At 43.8% G+C, this 20,570-nt stretch overlaps 2 protein-coding genes across 3 annotated transcripts; both read right to left on the minus strand.

The window, feature by feature from the left end:
- Positions 1–482: 482 nt before the first annotated feature.
- Positions 483–12,179, minus strand: gaa2 (alpha glucosidase 2). 2 transcript variants are annotated; one of them, XM_052084214.1, is made up of 21 exons: positions 11,788–12,179; positions 10,970–11,066; positions 9,524–10,060; positions 8,821–8,966; positions 8,191–8,356; positions 8,002–8,098; positions 7,152–7,271; positions 5,930–6,048; positions 5,713–5,844; positions 5,531–5,641; positions 5,348–5,461; positions 4,881–4,965; positions 4,676–4,793; positions 4,461–4,594; positions 4,093–4,244; positions 3,795–3,943; positions 3,309–3,450; positions 3,115–3,213; positions 1,880–2,044; positions 1,551–1,697; positions 483–1,296 (listed from the first exon to the last, which is right to left on the minus strand). In XM_052084214.1, the coding sequence occupies exons 1-21, from the start codon at positions 11,919–11,921 to the stop codon at positions 1,234–1,236; spliced, it is 3,027 nt and encodes a 1,008-aa protein (XP_051940174.1). In that variant the 5' UTR covers positions 11,922–12,179; the 3' UTR covers positions 483–1,233. The 2 variants fall into 2 exon arrangements, with proteins under 2 accessions (XP_051940174.1, XP_051940175.1); XM_052084215.1 differs by lacking the exon at positions 11,788–12,179 and adding an exon at positions 11,573–11,747.
- Positions 12,180–13,438: 1,259 nt separating this feature from the next.
- LOC127613269 (zinc finger protein ZFP2-like) lies at positions 13,439–20,556 on the minus strand. Its single transcript, XM_052084224.1, has 6 exons — positions 20,536–20,556; positions 17,945–18,073; positions 16,415–17,355; positions 16,034–16,241; positions 15,850–15,939; positions 13,439–15,508 (listed from the first exon to the last, which is right to left on the minus strand). Exons 2-6 carry the CDS (start codon positions 18,027–18,029, stop codon positions 14,802–14,804), a joined length of 2,031 nt encoding a protein of 676 aa, XP_051940184.1. The 5' UTR covers positions 18,030–18,073; positions 20,536–20,556; the 3' UTR covers positions 13,439–14,801.
- Between the last annotated feature and the right edge of the window lie 14 nt (positions 20,557–20,570).

The following is a 20,570-nucleotide window of genomic DNA, read 5'->3' on the forward strand; positions in this document are numbered from 1 at the left end:
AAGCATTCCACACCAGACACAAAGAGGAAATCTGTGTTTATGACACCATTCAAAATGTTTCGTGCCTGTTTTGTTCATGCTAATATAGACCTTAAACCTTTTTTAAAAAAATGTTCTATGCCAGAACAAAGTCGTTGTAGGCCGAAGGCCCCACACACACAATAACTAATCCTCCCAAATCCAGACAGGAAATGCCCGACAGAGGAGCAGAATGCTTTTAGGCAGACCCCCGTTGCTCTTTTCTTTCGCCGCCTCCCTGGCCCGCCCCCCTGTAATCGATGAATGAGTGATTTGTGTTTCATCTGGAAACAGTTAGCATGTGAACGAACTGGCCTATTTAAAACCTTACAGCATATGAACCGATTGGGTTCGGTACCTCGAACAAGGGGAAGAACCACTGCCTGAAATGTATGACGTACAAATATTGACATGCTGCCATCACGCGGCAGAGAGTGGGTAGTACAAGTGCACGTACTGTACAGTACTTTCAAAACAAACTTTATTGCTGCACCACAAGACACAAACAAGATTGGCCAACACGACATGACAAGCTAACAGAAAAATCCTAAACAAATCACAAGGCACCAGTGTTCATCTCATAAATTAGTGCAAAAGTAGCAACACTGAGAAATGTCAAACATCACATCTTGCTGGTGTGAGGGGGGGGGGGGGATTTCAAATACATACATCAAATCCAAATAAACATGAATTGTATTTACACAGTGTTTATGTGTGTTTGTACACACAAATAAATGCCTTCATACTTTCTAAATTCCAGGGCAATGGAAAGTCATTTGAGCATTTAATCCACAACTGTCACATTCAACTTGAGGTCCTTATGCTCGCACAAACCTTGTCCTTACCAGCAAGACAAATAGGTCTGTACTTGTCGGTTTTGGCATTCTTCATATTTAAATATTGGATCTCATTTTATTCAACCATAAATGTCATCTATGTGTGGCTTCTAATCAAAATGTAATGACCGTTCCTACTCATCATACAAAATATATATCTAAAAGAAACACTTGCCTGGAACATCCTTCATGGGTAAAGTTATAGGGTACTTTGGTGAAGCCATTCTCAAATTAGTCACTAAAAGAGTCGATTAAAAAAAACAAACAGTTTTTGATGGGATGTCTCAAGAGTGTCTATTTATTTCAGACACTCAGTCTCTCAGGCTAACTCAGAGAGCCACCAGTAGCTACGGTCGATCAAAGCAAGCGGTCACGGGGCTCATAGCCAGCTGATGGTGAAGTTCTTACTGAGGTTAAGGCCGAGATCGCCTACAGATAAAACCTGCGAGGACAGAAAGAGACAGTTAAGTAAAGATCAAGAAGGGCCTGTTTGATGACCAATGATCGACTGACAAACTTCAGTATAAAATCTCAGCCCACCAAACTATGTGAAGGTGTCCCTGTGTCATAAGCATTCACAAAAAACAAAAAGAAAGAAAAAACACACACCCCAAAAAATTTAAACAGCATTCTAAGGCAATAGTGGGACAGAATTGCAATGTTGTCTAGGAAAGAAAAGAATCTCCTCTGCCCCACCTGGTTGCTCCTGTAGGCAAAGGTGGCATCTCTGGAGTTGACCTGCACCTTGGTTGGCTTCTGCTTCACGCCGTAGAAAGACACCGACTGCACTGTGATGTAGGAGGCCTCCAAGTGGTTGCGGAGCACGCGCGAGCTCATCGTTTGCTGTGGACCCAATGGAGAAATGAGTAGTCATTTTTCATCCGGTATACCAATACGATCTAATGTCGCGAGTGTTGCCATCTGCTGTCCCACAGTCACTTTTGAGTGCGTACATGTGAATGTTGCGACAACTGAAGCGGATTTGCAAGTTGCCGCTTGAATTGGAACAAGCAATGTGTGGTTACCTGAGCCACACTAAAGACTATGTAGGCGTACTGGCCGGTCTCAAAGGTGTCCAGGCTCTCGCCGTCGTCCCAAAACAAATCGCCACAGGCGGTGCCGTTGTTTGACAACGCGGTGATCAGATGAAGAGGCTGGCCGCTGCTCACCCATAAAGTCAGGTTGGGGGTCTGTCGATGGGGAATGCACAGGAGCACATGCACAAAAATCTTGACCAGTTCCATTGAGGTGAACAAAAAGGTTTGGGTTGAACAAAAAGCTTCAAGATTTAGCTTGAAGATTTTTTTGGTTTCGTTCCAACTATATTCTGCACTATTTACGAGAAAGTACTCATTTCACCACTTATTTACCCGTAACAAACTGTTCAGCTATTACAGTTAGCAATAAAATCAATCTTACCTCCAACAAGAAATGTTTTGGTCACGCTACAATTAGCTAGCTCATTTTCAAAACCTGTTTTTTTCCTCCCCGAGCTCCTTTACTTCAGCATAAAACTCCCCAAAATGTCTTTCATATTTTTGAAGTGGTTTATGCTTGGATATTGTTTTAAGATCCACAATTAGTCTGTTGCATTTTTTTACACTGCAGATGGAAACTAAAACATCATTGTTGTCAGTCAGCATTTTGTTTTTGAATTCAGTTTCCCGCTAAAATTACACCCGCACCCTCTTTCGAATAAAATCGGGATAGGACCCCTGCAAATGATTGTGTCGAGCTTGAGTTTCAAAAGGCTTACACTGCAATAGATCTTTATTTCACAACAGCTGTAGTCATAGGGGTCCAAAGCAGAGGCGATAAGAATAGTTGCCTATATTTTCCCAAGGACTTTGTTAATTAAAATGTATTCATTCATTTGTATTCCTTGTGCGTGAATTTATTTCATGACATCATTTCAATACCAGTTGTAGAGTGACGCAATGTGAATAAATATTAGCAAAATACACAACTGAACATATATTGACGTTTCGAAATGAAAGAACTATTCATTGAATCAATATTAATGAATGACTTTAGCATCAAAAGAGCCAACTTTACACACTGACATTTTTTTTTCCATCATCGAACAATGAGTTGCCTCCTCCTTCTGATGTCGGAAACAAAAGTGGCCCTTCAGCACAAAAGTTTTCACACCGCCTTGCCTAAGCTACGCTCCAAAACTCGACCGTTGGGGTTACCGTGACAAACGCACGTCACAAATATCTTTAACATCTACAACCGCAGTAGACTCCATCGTGATTACCTGCGTTGGAATGATAGATCCTTCCCTCAAGTGCAGGTTGATCTTATCGAGAGGAGCGGAGAGTCGCACCTCTTCCCCCGTGCTGTTTAGCGAGTCACCCTGGGTTGAAGGCATACGAGCAGACGTGTTAAGAACTCCACGGCAGGTAGACATGCGCTCACCTGCCAGACGGTGAGATCCGGGTCTCAACTCACCGTGTAGTAGTCAAACCAAAGACCCTCTGGGAAGTAGCCCTCCACAAAGTCCACCCCAGGATCTAAAACCGGAGTCACCAGTAGGCTCCTCCCCCAGAGGAACTGCTTATCGATACCGTACGTTTTTGTATCTTTTGGGAATCTGTTGAGAGGGTGGAGAAAAACAAATGAAAAAAATGAAACCTTAATATAGTCAGAAAAACATTTTTTGGCACCCTGTCATAACTTAAATCAATAAATCTAATTTTGAAAGTGGCACATTTAGTTACCGTCTCACCTACTGTTTTTACCACTTGATTTTTTTTTTGTTAAATAGCCTGGAAGTGTTTTTCAAACAAATATTTACCAAATTGGACAACGCCGTAAAAGTTTTGGAACGCCATCGACTTTTTTATATGATGAATCCATCACCATTTTCTTTCTTTGCGTTTCTTTTCATTGCACACAAACTAACGGACGCGCCTTTCAGTTGGCCGTTTTACTTACTCAAAGACGAGCGGACGAGCGACAGTGTGCCCCTGCGCGTGTGCGTGATGGAAGAGAGTGTAGAGGAGCGGGAAGAGAGAATAGCGCAGCAGCAGAGCTTGCTGCATGGCGGTGCGGGCCAGCGGGCTGAACGCCGTCGGGTCTTGCGGCTGGGAACAGGAAGATACATTTGAATTTTGACGAAAAAAGAAAAAAAGACTCACTTCAGAGCAACAGCAATGATAGCAACTAAATCACAAGTAATATCGCGTGGCGCGGTTTTTCGTATTCTGGGTTTTTCGTGTTCTGGGGGTCAAACCTTCATGTCGATGGCATTGTGGTTGCGGGTAAAGGGATAGAAAGCGCCCAACTGTGTCCAGCGGACACACAGCTCCTCCTGCGGTTGCTCGCTGAAGCCACAGACGTCAGCTCCCACCAACGGGATGCCCAGGAGGTTAAAAGTCAGGATGCCTGAAAGGGGAGGAAAAAAAAAAAAGATGCGGAATAGCGGGACGTTAAAATTACATTTCATGAAAGTGACACTCATTATAATGCAAGTGCGACAGGTTCTTATTAAGACACCGGACAATTGGTTTTAAATCCCAGAAAAGCAGCTATGAAAGGAGGACTATTTTCAAGGCCTTGAATAAATGTGTGTAAGCTTGGTTTCATTGGTTTCTTGCTGACCTGCTATGGAGGAGTAAAGGTCATGCCATTGGCTCCTGTTGTCTCCCAGCCAGTGGCCAGTGTACTTGCCCTGACCGGGGAAGGTGGAGCGAGCGATCACAAAAGGTCTCTTGGCCAAGATTCTCCTCAGAGCGCTGGAGAAGTGAGAAGATGACCAATTAAAAAACAAAAAAAAACAAACCAGAGACAATGCGGGTTTTGACTAATTTGCCGACCTTGCAGATGCCTCCCCTTCCATGAGTCCGTACAGGCTATGAAGGTTGTAGTGTATCGACTGCTTCTGCAGTGATGATGCGCACACCGTTTTGGCGCGCAGCAAACCTCCCAGTATTCCTAAAAATGAACCAGACGTACTGTTCTACAGAATTGGATGGCGTTACGGTGTTTTTGCATGACGCTTGACGGATCCACTTCACCCACCTGGAGTGTATGGAGGATGCTCCAGATTGTTTGACGGGCAGCCATTCGTTGACCCATCTACGAAATTTGATGGCTCATTCATATCCTAAACAAAATATCGGGGGGTGGGGGGGGATACATAAGTCTTGCAACACAGTGTTAGGAACATCTGTACAATAAATAAATAAATGCTAATTTCCCTATTTCCTTTCTATAGGACTGTTACAAAATGATCCTTCAATCGGATGTACAGATTGATGTGGTTGCTGAATAGTTATTTTGAATCTTGAGACTGTGACAAACAAACAATATCTGACGTCTGATTTTTTTGGGGGGAGGCGTGTAACATCTGCTCGGCACCCATTTAAACACAGCAAACAGATCACAGCACCGTTAAATTGTTGATGCTCTCTACCTGAAGGAAAAGTTGCTATTTTAAACTTTTGAAGAAACAATTTCAAATATGCCAAAATGAAGATGACACTTACAATCCATAATCCATCGAATGGCACCTGATCATGGAATTTCTTAAGATTCTCGTACCACCATTCGTGGGTGATGTTATCAGAGAAATCGGGAAATGCAGTCAGGCCTGGCCACACCTAGAACAAGAGAATTAGTTTTTCCATTCCTTTTTGTACCATAAGATGTACTACATCTCCCATTCTCACCTTCCCAATGAGAGTTTTTCCTTCCGTGTCTTTAATGAAAACGTCTCTCCTGAGTCCTTCGTCAAACGGCCAATAGGATCCTGCAGGCTGGACGCTACTGATCGCAGCATCCTGCGGTCAAAGACCATCAGACTCTACCCACAAAACAACAACGGTGACTACACAAGGTCTGTCGTGCTTACAATGACCATTACGTAGCGTTGGTTGTGAGCGTGCAGGTCCTTCACCACGTCAGGTAGCGTGGCAAAGTTAGTCGGGTCAAAAGTGAAGTCCAGAATTCGATCCATGTAGTCAATGTCATTCCACTGGACATCCTGGAAACCAAAGACAGGTCAAATGTTTTTGAAAGTCTCCGTGCTTCATGGTTTAACCGGATGGCGCATGCTAATTCCGCACTACCTGAGGTATTCCATTACTCCTCATGCGCCGGACCACGTCCCAGGTGGAGTTGCTGGAGTTAAAACCCCAGCGACACAGGTGGTAACCCAGAGCCCAGTAGATGGGCATCGCTGGACGACCTAAGGTGTCAGAGCACCGCAATACGGCTCGTTTATTTTCCACGACGATATCTTTATTTCAAAGGATTTCCAGATAAGAACAGTTCTCATGACACTCACTTTTCTTTGACCTGACATTATGCCAAATGGGCAACACTATTCACATTACTGAGGTGTTGACTTGTAACTGTTGAAATTAAGGTACAGTGAAACTCCTCTACAACGAAACCTACATGGGTGAAAATACCCCCTTGTGTGAAAACATTTTCATGCATGAAAGCCATTCCCACTTTTCTGCTCCCCCTACAACGAAGAGTCCCCCTGTTACCATGATACGAAATCTCTGCTCTTGCCTCGCAACGAGATACACTACAATGAAAACAACGCTTCTGCAAAAGTCGAATCCAACGTCAGCATGACACAGCGACCTCTACTGCTTCATTCGGAAATGGAAACCACCACACTGGTTTACACATGGGCAGTAGTACAGGAAGTATTTGTTTCAGACGCAGCACAAACATTGCATTACTAAAATAGCGACAAAAATGGACTTTTGCATACCAAGGAGTTAAGAAAAGAAAAGCTTTAACGCTTGAAGACAGGATAAAGGTAATAAAAATGAAAGATGGAGGAAGCAAAATAAAAGACCTTATGCAAGAAATTGATGCAAGTGAAAGTAAATGCTGATCGTAAATTTCGCAATTTCTTTCCTTTTTTTCTTTCTACACTGGCTATATGAAGTGTCAAATAAGTGTATGTTCATACTTATGCACTGTTGGAATAAAAATAAAAAATACACAAACGTTTTTGTGTGTGTTTGTGTTTACGTCTGAGATCAAATTTGCTACAGTGAAAAGTCCCCTTTTGTGGAAAATTTCTTGCTGCAAACATGATTTCGTTGTAGAAGACTTTCACTGTACAATGTACGGTACTGATTAACAGTCCGAATTTTGCATTTAGGAAAGTTCTGAAAAAGCCAAAACAATGCCCCAAAATAAAACATCAAGAAAACTAAAAGGGTAAAAAAAAATGTATTTGTCCTTGACATACGAGGGGGTCGTTCACTTTTAGGAAATTAGGTCATGCGTGGACCTCACTTGTGGTAATTACGCAAGCACACTTACCTACTACGTCCAAATATTGTTCTATCACAGATCCGGGATCGGGACCAAGGAAGACGTAAAAGTCGAGGATCCCACCAATTGTGCGCCAGGTGAGGGCCGGGGGAGGTTGCAGGACAACATCTGATAGAGAAGAATAAGGAAGTAAACAGCGTGTTGTATCAAAAAGCGGCTGGCGCGCACCTTGCACATAGATTACATTTCTCCACTCATTCCTTCTTGAAACAGCACACCACACCATTCCCACTTGCTTGGCTGTTTCGGTTGCCCGACCAAAATGAATATTCTTTTGATGAGTACTGTGTCAACAAGTGGCTGCGATTACAAAAAACAATTACAATGCATACATTGTATGAGTATTCGCACCGCTTCATCTTCTCAACATTTTGTTGCTACAACCTTATTTAAAAAATCTAACAAATCCTAGAAATCATCGACAAAACTCCACATAATGATCTGGACGTTTTTTTCACATGCCGGTCAATTGTGGGGGAAATAATGTGTAGTAATCAATCTGAATTTACCACATGTAGGCTCCAATTACCGGTAAGCTACAAAATGCGACTGAAACAAATTACTGTGGCGCTCCTTGCGAGGGCATAAAAGAACAAAAATTCTGGGATTTAAAAAAAAATTTAATTTGATCCTGGCGGCTGTCTGTTCTGGATTTCATGGATTTTCTCCATAAAGCTCTTTCAATACTATTGTACGGAGAAAAAAAAAAGTGTTCCTTTGTGTTAAAAATGTGTTTGTCTTAAGTTGCGTGTCTTCCCCACCACGCAGTTCCTCTGTTTACCAATGTGCATTCATGCAACTAGCCGAATCACAAGGGGAAGTTGAGAAACATACGGACCCATTGCATTGCTGTTCAGAAGGAAGAAGCCATGTGCATTGCTCTCCTTCTCCATTGAAAGGTAAAAAGGATGAACTCCGTACAGGTTGGTTTTTTCCTGCATGGTAAGGAAATAGACATTGTAAAGCGGCACCCACATCAAAACGCTTCGGTGAAGCACATCTGCAGAGAACGAGAAGGTCGCATCACCACGGGAGGCACATCCCTGGCCCACAAGGTGAGCGTGTTCCACTGGACGTCATGCAGGAAGCTCGAGCGGTGCTCCCCCAGGCCGTAGATGAATTCGGTGGGCAGAGAGGTGGAGAACTGCAGGAACTGATCGGCGTAAAGGAGAGGAGCCACGGTGGTGTTCAGGCTGAAAGTAACATTTGGATAAAACAAGATCAAGCCTCATCATCTATATATATATTGCGCGTCGTCCCGCACGCGGTCTGTCCTTCCGTCTGTCCCTTTCCAAAACGTACCTACTTCACCGCGCCGCTGCGCGCCGCCACTGCGCCGCTCAGGCAGTGGCTCACTACGATCGCGCGGGCATCTTAGCGAAAAAATGTTGTCTACCCACAAGCATTGCAATGAAATTGTTAGTTATTTAGTAGAGCTAAACATCTCTTTATTTTCGCGATAAGCAATGAAGATGAACAAAAAGTTGAACCAAGCAACAACACTTTTGTGGGCCTAAGGCCCACCTTACCAGCCTTCCGCAGGAACTAGCTGATGAGCCGCCCGGAGGGCGGCGAACCAGCTAGTAGATCATAATGCTGAAGCGTGACACTTTGTACTGTATGGGTTTTTTTTGTGGGGGGGTTTTCCTCAACTTACAGGACGGCTCCTGTAGAGATCCTCCTCACAACAAGACCAAACGGCTCCTTGGAGAGCTCCACGCTGTAGTCGGGACTTTCTGCCTTCGTGCTGACGGTGGGAACAGGTATGGGAACCTCGTAGCGTGAACTCGAAGGGTCTGTGATCTAGTTGGGCGCACAAACACGACTATTTATCCTCTATATCATTTGTTTTTAATGACCTGCCCTGACATTATGAAAAAGCACAGTAGCAGGGTTCCAATCGAAAATGAAAGGAAGTAAGGAAGGAAGGAAGGAAGTTGCGTCCCAACTAAATCTCAAGTAAGACATCATTACAGGACTGAATTTAAGCCAATCAAGTTTCACGGCAATATATATCCAACCATCCATTTTCGATCTGCTTTATCCTCACAAGGTTTGCGGGGGATGCTGGAGCCTATCCCAGCTGTCTTTGGGCAGTAAACGGGGGACACCCTGAACCGGTTACCAGCCAATCGAAAGGCACACAGAAACAAACAACCAACAATGCTCACACTCACACCTAGGGACAATTGAGAGTGTTCAATCAGCCTGCCGTGCATGTTTTTGGAATGTGGGAGGAAACCGGAGTACCTGGAGAAAACCCACGCAGGCACGGGGAGAACATGCAAACTCCACACAGGAAGGCCGGAGCTGGAATCGAACCCACAACCTCTGAACTGTGGTGTAAGCGCTTCACTTACCCTGACCCGCAGCCTCGTGTCCGTCTCATAGCGGACATCCAACTCCAGAGTCAGAATGTCTGCAGGGTAGTAACCCTTCACGTCTTTGACAAGCTTAGCCTTCTGCCCCAAGTTTGTGTCACTCACTGACTCGACGAAGTAGGAGGGAAAATCCGGGGAATAAAAACACCAGGGGACACCGTTACTTCCCGAAGGTTGGGCGGCGGGGATGAAGCAACAGTTCCTCGCTTCACACATCTCTCTGGTCACCACCACGCCTCTCTCCGGGAAACAGTCGAAGCGCCACGCCTCCGGGATGAGAGCGCAAGCTTCGCGGAAGGGGGAGTTAGCCTCGGTGGCGTTGGCTTTTGAGGTGGCCTGAGCGGGTGGCGGTGGTCTATGAGGCAGCAGGCTAGAGGGGCGGTGAAGCCAGAACATGGTGCCCAGCAGCCAGCCTCCGCAGAGGAGTAGCAGCAGACAGCCGGTCACCAGGAGCCCTGTCGTGGCCGAGCACGGCACACGACGGGGAAGCAGAGAGGCTCCTTCTGCGTGCAGCACCTTCAGACATAAGACAACATCAGACTCGACAACAGGAGAGTCACACGAGCCTACACGAACACGGATCGCAAAGAGTTTGGGATATGGCTTGAAATAAGCAGCTTTGCTATTTGCAGGTCGAAATTGACATTTTTCATCCTGTTATTACGAAGTGAAGAGCAAAACTGAGACTCAAATGCCAATACAACCATCAAAAGAATGTAGCAGCAACAGAACAACCACTCAGACTGTCCAAATAAAGCTTCACAGGACTCGAGCTTGACAGCTAGCTAGCAATAGCTTATTGCGGTGCTTAACCCTTTCAGGAAGGGCAGTCACGACAGTAGACAGCCTATTGTGTAATCGGGTCGTCTTTATTGGTGCATGAAATGGTTAACAGCGAACCGCCAGGCTTCCCGTTCGTAAATTCTTTGTGCGTTTTACATACTGGTCCAATAAATCTGATGCTGCTTTGGAACAGCATCAGCTAGCTGACTTCTACTTCGTTGAAAGACGTTGCGAAGCAGTTTTTAAAAAAAATCAATTTAGCTTTGTTTCTAGACAAGAAACTAAAGTTTGCTGCTACACATAATGCGAAGATAAGGAAAAAAATGTTTGATAAAGTCCTTCCCCAGAGAGAAATTTTAGGGTTTGTGCATCATGACTAATTAATTGCAGCTTCTGGTGTGTGTTATTTGGCCGCCGGAGGGTTAGTATAATACAGTCATGCAGACTAAAACAAAAAACAAAAAAAACCACCATAACCACTGTGGCTCAGTAAGCCTGGAAGCCATTCTAAATTGTGGGGAGGGGGGGATGCATAATTCATTAAGAGATTTTCCTTCAGGGAATTTGATTTTTCAGGTCGGGAGGTGGGGGACATGAGTTTTCAAGGTTGACAACACAGTTAATGATAACTTATCAACTCACTGGATTTTCCTCCTCCTCGACATGATTGACTTCTGATAGCCGGACATCCTCAGGGTTCAACAGTTTATACGACACCATTACGGCACCGCGTGCGACTCTGAGATAAACAACAGGGCAAAGTGCAATGATTTTTAAATGACATGTCTTTTTGCAAATAGAAAACCGGAGTACCCGGAGACATGCAAACTCCACACAGGAACGAAAGTGTGTTCATGTATGCTGTACATTTCCTATATCAATGATCTTATTACACTTTATACACGTTGTATGCAGCGATGGCTGTTTGAAAGTACTCTATAAATACTGTTGACTTGACTTATTTCATATAGCTGACGATTGCCGATATCTCGTACGATTTTTTTAGGTCCGTCTAATGTGCACATTAACATCTTAGCAGATGGGCAAATGACTTGAATCCAATTAAAAAGTTTGATTACACTGTCCATCTGTTTGTCCCTCGCTGAAGTGTATTAAGTCTGACCATTTACACGCTTTGTCTCAAAGCATGCTTTAAGCGCAACAACTATCTCGGAACGTTACATCATAAACATACACCGCTGGTAGAACATGACCATTTGGATTCAAAGAACACAATGTTCTTACCTTCGTTTATTCCACATTGAATATCACGTCGATACGACTTTAGACTAAAAAGTTAGTTACCCTAAATGTGACACGCTGAAACATTTAATAATTATTTATTACGACTCCTAGCGCTAGTCGCTCGCTAGCTATCTTTAGCTCAGGAGCGGCTTTGCCCAAGCGCAGTGAGCTCTCAAAGAAATTCTACAAATGTCGTTGACTTAAGCTACTCTTACCTGAATATGAATGAGCAAATTAAGTGAAGGCATACGCACCGGTTCAACCACGTTTTGGAATGACAGAACTGAGAGCCAAAAGTGTGTTTGCACGACGCTGACGCAGTGTGGGTCTGTTTATTCTCGTGACGCATTTAGAAACGTCGAAAATGTGATACATTCCACTCGTGAGACCTCCCATTTACATTTACAACAGATTCGCGCTAGTTAAACTTAAAATATTTTCCGTTCATTTCCGACCATCATCGGGCGACTTTGCTGAGTGTAAATTTTGCATTTATGAAGAAATAATACGACTTTATGAACGTCCAGTGACCTGTCCATTCCCCTTTTTGTCATCATCGTGTTGCGTTCAGGATCCACTACGGAGTTTGTGAAACTTTAAAATGTATACGAAAGGGAAAATCAAGCCATTTTCGAAATTACAGTACAGTACTGTATACTGTTTGCAACCTATTTTTGAAAGGATTCCCCAAAATGACTTGATGTTTTTTTCTTCTTTCTACCCACAATCTTGCTGCTGTAGACTGTAAATTTCCCCAGTTGGACAAATAAAGGATATCTTAATGTTTTACAGATGTCACGAAACTACTTAAGTAGAAGTAAATATATTGTGCGTAAATGTAAAAAAGACTCTGAAATGTAATTAAGTACAAGAGTAAACATGACTTATTTTTGTCACTTATTTACAACAGCCTTACTGTTTTCATTCAATGGGGGAAATAAAACTGTACACAAAGTTGCTGACCTCTTCCTTTCCCAAATGATACCGAGTAAAATCCAACATCGGAGTTACTAATATTTTGTGCAAATGCACAACCCGTCTGGTAAATGTTTAAAAAAATAAGGCAATTAAAATCACAGCCCCGTAAAGAAAATAATCATGAGCAAATAATTCATTTCAAACTCAAAGCATATTTTGGGAGCAGTTAGGCACTTACTATTGTTACTACAGTACTGTATTTTATACATGGGTAACTCAAATTGAAATTGCCAGTAAATATTTCATGACATAAATGCCACAATAATTACTCAGTTTTGTTCTACACTTCAAAATATTAATTTAACAGTAAAATCAAATTAGACTGAGCTATATTTCAGAAATATAAAATGAAAATAATATAAGATTTCATCTAGTTAGGCTTGAAAAGTGAATCTCGAGGTTGCCTTGTATGTAAACATTAAAAGGAAAGCAGTAACACCTGCATCGACTTAAAAAAAGGTTGCATGGCCATTCTAACTTCGGGACCTAATAAAAGCCCTGTAACTCCATGTTGCTGTACAGCATAGAATCTAGCATTCCTTCAGTGTTGTGCAGGTTGCAGACCACAGGGAAAAGTTAGGAAATTATCTAATCTATCATGGTGTCATTTTTATTTTTTTTATATTACAAATACGGTACCTGGACTTTGAACAGAGGCATGTCAACTTTTTTTTTTAATATACACTGGATACAATATTGATACCTGGATCAATGTGGAATGCTTCTGCCCCCATAAGAATACTATTCTCTTTTTTCTATTATTTATAGTCTTGTAAAGACATTTTTTCAGCATAAATTTTTGTATTTCATTTTTTCCAATACTATACTTGGATGGATGTTTGAAGCGTAAAACTCTGGAACACAAACTAAATCAATACTTTTAAAAAATTATTTGTAAGGTTTAGTGTGTGGCCTTCCCGATATATCGAGACAAGTGAAGCCCGAGGGAAAATCTTCCAACAAAATGTCAACTTTCTCCTCTTTCCGGAATATAATCCGAGTACTCGATTTCAAACTCTAAGTCAGTCTTCTGCACCAGGGTAAAACCAGCTCAACCGCATTTGTATTGACAATACTACAAAAAGAATAGAAAAAACAATGTACACAAAGGTAAAATGTTTTTGGTATACAAAAGTTAAATATGATAATGTTGCTTATTCACAATGGCCCTTTAAAAAAAAAAATACTCCCATTTTATGTACTGCAGTAACCATATGCTACAGTCCTCAAATTGAAGTACCGGTAGTTGACAATGCGAGAAGCAAATACTGCACGGAAGTCAGTGACATCACACACCTTATATAAAGAGTTAAACTACCATAAATAACAATCTTAAAACTGTGAATGAAATATTTGGAGACGGGGGTACGTCACACACACACACACACAGAATATGGGAGCTCTACTAGTGCCTATTAAAAGAGATTCTTGTTAAATTGCCTCACGAGCATGTGTGTGACTTCAGCTGCAAGTTCAATATTTTTTTGCTCATTACAACCACCATGTTAATGCTAATGAGGGTGTACTCCGGGAAGGAGTCCTCTTAACAGTCTTAACAAACGGGGAACAAACTCAAGAGCTTGGTGGGGGCGGGGAGTGTCAGGCGTAGCCCCCGCCACATCATTTTAGCAAATTTTCTTTACGTTTTAACCGATTTATCTCAGAGGGATGTGCTCCAGACCAGTCCGCAACTGGTGAAAATCTGCAATGGAGAGACTATATAAAATAAACATTTTATGAGCAGCAGACGAAACACTGTTATGTTGAGAAAATGTTATTAGGGCTGCAACTAAAAACGTTGATAATTGATTAGGCTATCGATTAATGTAGTATATTAAAAAACAACAACATTGCGATCTGCCAAAATAAGGCATGACTGTACTTCAAATTCGACACACCCGGATTAATCTGCTTTTGTGGAGGACTATAGAAATAAGACATTTACCGGTGAGGGGTTTACATTTCATGGATTTGAACAATTTTAAATGAAACAAGATTTCTGAAAGACAATTCTCAAATATAATTAATTTGAAAAACGATTAGTTGTATATTAATCGTTCCACCTCATAATATAAAAGGGTTTTTTGGGGGGGTTGAATGTATTTAGTAAAACTATGCCCCTCCCAAAAAATGTTAGCTTTTTTTTGTTTTTTAAACACAGTTTCTCAATATCGTGGAATTTCACCTTTCACAATGTGGCCGCAGCAGAAAAAGAAGCGCCTGCTCTACAGTCTAAAAATCTCAGTGCGGTTTATAGAAATAAATCCTCTTCATTTTTAACACTTCTACACACATCACCACGGGAGTTATTGTCCGATAAGTCTTCATCCCCCATGCTGAATCCGGACTCCTCCTCCACCCGCAGCAGCTCGTGCTTGCGCTTGTGGAGCCTGAGGCTTTGTGAGCGGCTGAAGCCCCGGCCGCACACGTCGCAGCTGTACGGCCTCTCGCCCGTGTGCAGCCTCAAGTGATTCTTGAGGCTGGAGGAGCGCGTGAAGGTCTTGTCGCACTCGGGGCAGTTGAGCTTGTCCCCGAAGTGGGTTTTCTCGTGTTCCCGCAAGCGTCCCGACTGGTTGAAACTGCGGGAGCACAGTGAACAGTGGTAGGGCTTCTCCCCCGTGTGCGTCAGTCGGTGGCGGTTCATGGCGCCCGAGTGAGCGAAGCACTTGCCGCACTCGGGGCACGCGAAGGGCTTCTCCCCGGTATGGACCTTCTGGTGGCCCTTGAGTTGACCCTTCTGGGTGAACTGCTTCCCGCACAGGGAGCACTGGTAGGGTTTCTCGCCCGAGTGGATGCGCATGTGGATTTGCAGCGCCGACATCTTGTGGCAGTCCCTGCCGCACAAACCGCAGCAGTATGAGCTTGTGATCTTGTTGTTCTTACGCTGATCTTGCACGAGGGAGGTCGGAGAGATGATTTTGTCACAGCCTGACGCATCCTGACTGTCCCTTGGAGGTGCTGCGGAAAGACCACAATTTAAACAAAACTGGATTAAACTTTTTGGCCTCGGCTGCCTGTAAGACAGCGATTGGAAAAGTTTGTCACATCTGGGCTCCCCTCTAGAAGCACAAAAAAAAAAAGAATCACTGGATGAAACATTTCAACTCTGAATAATGTTATGGTCATGTAGGGGTAGTGGAGGCCGAGGACCGGAGTTTGGAAACCTGTTGTGCAAAGTGCCCTGAGAAAACTTCTGTTATAAACTGCCGAATGCAAACAAAAAATGATTCAACTCCCTTTTTCAACATGCGGCGATGACTCAACTGAACACAACTGAAGCATTGCAGAAATGTGCTTACTGTTGATAACATCACCATCATCTTCTATTTCTTCCTTCACTGGAGGTAAATTTTTGTCCTCAGCAGGGCATTCCGTAGCCAACGCTTCATCTGGTCGACAGAGGAAAAATGTAACAAAACAATCCCAGGTAAGTTGGAATCATTCACAAACTATCCAGAAATGTAACGTGCCATGTTCATGTACCGCACAAAGGTTCCTCCTCTTCCTCCTCTTTCACGACGACGCTCATGTGCGGACTGGAAACTCCCGTCTCAGGCATATTTGAGTTATTTTCAGCCTCGGTTGCTTGCTCACAGTTGACGTCCTCTGAGGAGGAGTAAGAAGTGGAAGAGCAGGAAGACGAGAAGGCGGAGGAGGCCTGAATGTTGGGTGCAGCTTGAATCTCACACACCTAAAAAAACAAAACTTCTTATTCATTTAAAATGGTTTGTGTGTGTGTGTGTGTGTGTGTACCGGACCGTGGACGGTGTATTTGCCCACAATTTCGTTAAAAGTAGGTCAAATAAATGTTGTTAAATGCCCACTGCTCCTCAAAGACAATTGGAAAACAAGTCAGCTGCTCACTTCAGTGTCGATGCCTCTGGCCTTCGGGTCTTTCTCAGACGAGCCCCCCGATGCAGTTCCAACCGCAGGCAGTCCAATTTTCATCTGTGCGCATGACTTTCGGTGGTTCCTCAGCGTCCCAGCCAATGAGAAGTGTCTCCCGCAGTCGCCGCACGTGTACGGTTTCTCCCCCGTGTGGATCCGAGTGTGCCTCCGCAGCTCCCCGGGCGCCACAAACGACTTGTCGCACTGCGTGCAGCTGTACGGCTTTTCGCCCCGGTGCGTGCGCATGTGAGTGGTCAGCGTCCACTGTTGCGCAAAGGTTTTGCCGCAGTCCAAGCAGTGGTAGGGCGTGATCCCCGTGTGAAGGCGCTCGTGGCGCACCAATGTGCCCGACAAGGCGAACCGCTTGTCGCAGAAGGAGCACTGATAGGGCCGCTCGCCCGTGTGAGTCCGCTGGTGGTCCCGCAGCTCGGCGGCCGAGTTGCAGCTCTTGTCGCAGTCCGAGCACGGAAACTTCTTCCTGGTGAAACCGGCAACCACCTCAGAGTGCATGGCATCCAGGTGCGTCTTGAGGTGCCAATGGCGAGAGAAGCTCTTCAGACAGATGGAGCAGTGGTACGGCCTCTCGCCCGTGTGAGTCCTCCGGTGGAGTCGCAGCTCGCCCTGACTGGCGAACCGTTTCTCGCAGAAAGTGCACGGATAGGGCTTTTCTCCCGTGTGGACCCTCTCGTGGATCATGAGCAGCCCCTTCTCTGGGAATCTCTTATTGCACATGGAGCATGGGAAAGGCCTCTCTCCGGAGTGTGTGCGCAGGTGGCGCTGGAGTTTGGAGGCGTAAGGGAAGTCTTTGCCACACACAGAGCAGGTGTGAAATGAGGCCGGCTTTTCATTCTCGCTCTGATTGAACGTCGTGGAGGGAGGAGGTTCTGTGGCTTCGCTGCCTGGACTAGCAGTCTCTCCTGCGTGGAAAGAAAGAATAAATACTTCTTTCACTGGGGAAACCACAAGTGAGTCAGTCGATGCCAGCGCCCCCATTTATGAGTTTTTCAAACTAAGAGCCATTTACTGATCTTTTTCTTTTTGCTTTGTACTGCAAGACAAATTTTGAGAATGATCATAAAAATAAGTTTCAGATATAAACAAAGTGGGAAAAGTGTTAAGCAGGTCATTCATGCAGGGTGTCGAACCATCTTTAGAGTTAGGCATCGTTTGAATTTAGACGACTCCAATCCCTAACATTTCTCAATTCCATTATTCTTTCTTTAAAATAATGGACAAAACAAGACCAAGCCAGCCAGAGATATTTTGAGCCAGTGTCATATAAACTTGTTTTTTTATTTCATTAACCTTTTTGTCGTTTGTGAACTTTACTGTGATTTTCTCAAAAATTTTAATCAGTGAACTTGATTTTTTTTTTTTTTTTTACAAGAGAACTTTATTTTTGATCAGCAATGTTAAGTGTAATGAGAATCAGTTTTAGTGAATCACAACCCACGTGTCAACAACAGAATGAAAGTGATCCAAGAAGTGAAGGTGTAATTGACGTACGGAGATCAGACAAATCCACTTCTTCACCGTCAGAGTTGATCAGGCAACCGATATCTTGCTGCTGCTGCTCCTCTTCGGTCATCATGATCACAGATGGTCCAAATCGGTCAGGACTCTCGTAGCCCAACTCTGTCACAGACATGGTGTCAAGGATTATTATTGTTGTTTTTTAATGCTAATTCAATTAAATACGTTTTAGAGGATCTCTTTCTGCTTGGCTCTCGACGAAGGCGGACGCTTTTTTGCACAGCTCCTGCCCCCACCCCGCACCCTCTCCCTGCTCGCCACTTAGTCTTTGTGCTGTCTTTGTCTAACTTTTTCCTAGCCTCCTACCTACCTAACCATGGAATTAGTTGGCTGGTCTCTCGATGCAATCGACAAAATTTTTTCGACGGAAAGAGCGGGCAGTGAAGAGCCTGCTTGCCCTACGGGGACATTTGCTGCCGGATACGCCCTGGATCCATGGAGAAAGTGGAGACCGGTGTGCCTGGCAATACTGTCCGTGGAGGATGTGAAAGACATCTACATTGTCGGCCTTTTGATAACAGGTATGCTGCTGTTTGGTGGTGGCAGCTTTCTTTTCTATCGCAAAATTCAACCGACGGGAGTGGCTTTATTGGAAGTGAAGAGGCTGCCGGTCATTCTGGATGGTTTGGCGCGAATGTCCAACACTCAGACTCAAGCGGGGACTGAGCTCAACCACAATATTGGCGGCCATGGACTGATAAGCCAGGACTGTCATCATGATGAGCAGACCTTGACGAAGCAGCTATGACCTGTACACGCATACACATACACAACTGGACAACCACCCGCGCATACACATCCTTGTTATCATCGCTGTTAACAAGACCTTGTTATCGTCTTCATCGCTCCGATTCTCCCCCCCGCCCCGTGACGTGGTTCTACAAGTAGAGCGCTCGTGTGAATCCGTGCAGCTGCTCATCTCGGCCGCATCGCGGTCCCCCCCCCCCCCCCCCCCCCCCCCACATTCATCCTCCCCCTTATTACACTTGTGACTTGTTGTAACTTTCATATGCTTATTTTTGTGCTAGGGTCTTTTTTATCCTGGACTTAAATTATCCTCAGAAGAGGATAGTTCAAGCGTGTTTTTTCCCCCCCTCTCCCTACCCAGCGTTTTCCTTTCTGAAGTGTGATTGTAATTTCCCCATTGCGGGACAAATAAAGGATATCTTAATCTTTACATGCCATTTTTAACATGAGGTGCTCTGATTGGGACTTGTATGCATGTATCGTGTTGAAAATCATGATATGCATGCTTACAGTTTTTGGCAGGGCTATTTTTCATTTTAGTTGTAAAACAAAGGACAATTTCTCTCAAATATTGCTCCTCACACCTTTTCGTGGGCACTTCTTTGCAGAGAGAATCCTTACAACTCACAGCAGGTATGTCGTAACAAGATGCTGACTACATAGACACCATGATAGTGTGCATTGTATATATCCTGACTAAAATACTACAGATAATGTGGACTTTAGCTCATGGCAAATGGAATTAAAAACTAATTTTTTGACTTCATATTTCTATACAATATATTAGGAAACATGCATCCTTGCAGGCCCATTCCCCAACCAGTGGCTCCTTGCTGGAAGTCATCCATTGTGAAGCTCAAGGACACATCAACAGAGAGGATGCTTTGTTCGGAAAGGGGTGTGAATTAGGCAAAGTCTTCAAACAAAACGACTATCCAGTTTCAAGGGGTGGGATTGAAACGATAAACAAGTTAATAAAATGTGGCGTGTGGTTAGTTCGCGTTGTGTTCTTTCGAACCAAATGGCTGATTTTCCAATGCCACTATCCTCAGTTGCCCAGCTAGCTTAGCGCCATTCGCCCACTGGTATTATTTGGCCAGCATTCGCGTCGACTTGAAACAAGGTTTTAATCATAGAGAAGTTACACTTTATACAAAACACACCCTACAAACCTATAAAATGACACCTTAGTGATTGTTAGCCGGTGAGTCACTGCTTGGTGTTCACTTCGTAAATTAGCAATTAGCGCTACGATTAGCCAGACGGGAGACAGTACCTGATCGATAAAATGTCCCTCCCGGTTGCTAACATAATTAAAAGACATCGAGTGAGGATGAGGAGACCATAAAAACTCCTTAAATTTGTCTCGTCTGTCTAACAAAAGACATGGACACTAACCTGAGCGAAAATGTCTTCCCCCAGGTTACAAAAAAAGTAGTCCCCCGTAAAAAGGTTTCATTTTCATTGAAAGTGCTATACATTTTTTTTAACTTTTGCTCGCGTTTTCTGCACTCCCAGTGACATAATTGTAACGTGTCCAATTGGATACGTAAAATATTGGCATTATTCAACTTAATGAAAACTGTCGTTTAAATCTTTCAAGCTCTAGTCGCCGAGCCCAAGAGGTTAACACCGCGAGAACTTCCGGTTGATTTTTTTCTTAGCACAATAAAGCTAGGCTAAGTTTTAACCTATATAATATACTGTATTATGGTGTATACTAAAGTTACCCCACACGACTGGACATACCTATATGTACAGAAAGATACTTAGCACAACTGCACTGTTTGGCGTATGTCAGAGCGAGCAGATTTTACGAGCAACGATGGAACTTCCGGTTTGAAATCACAAA

This window comes from Hippocampus zosterae, chromosome 13, assembly GCF_025434085.1.
Source record: "Hippocampus zosterae strain Florida chromosome 13, ASM2543408v3, whole genome shotgun sequence".
Taxonomy (NCBI): Eukaryota; Metazoa; Chordata; class Actinopteri; order Syngnathiformes; family Syngnathidae; genus Hippocampus; species Hippocampus zosterae.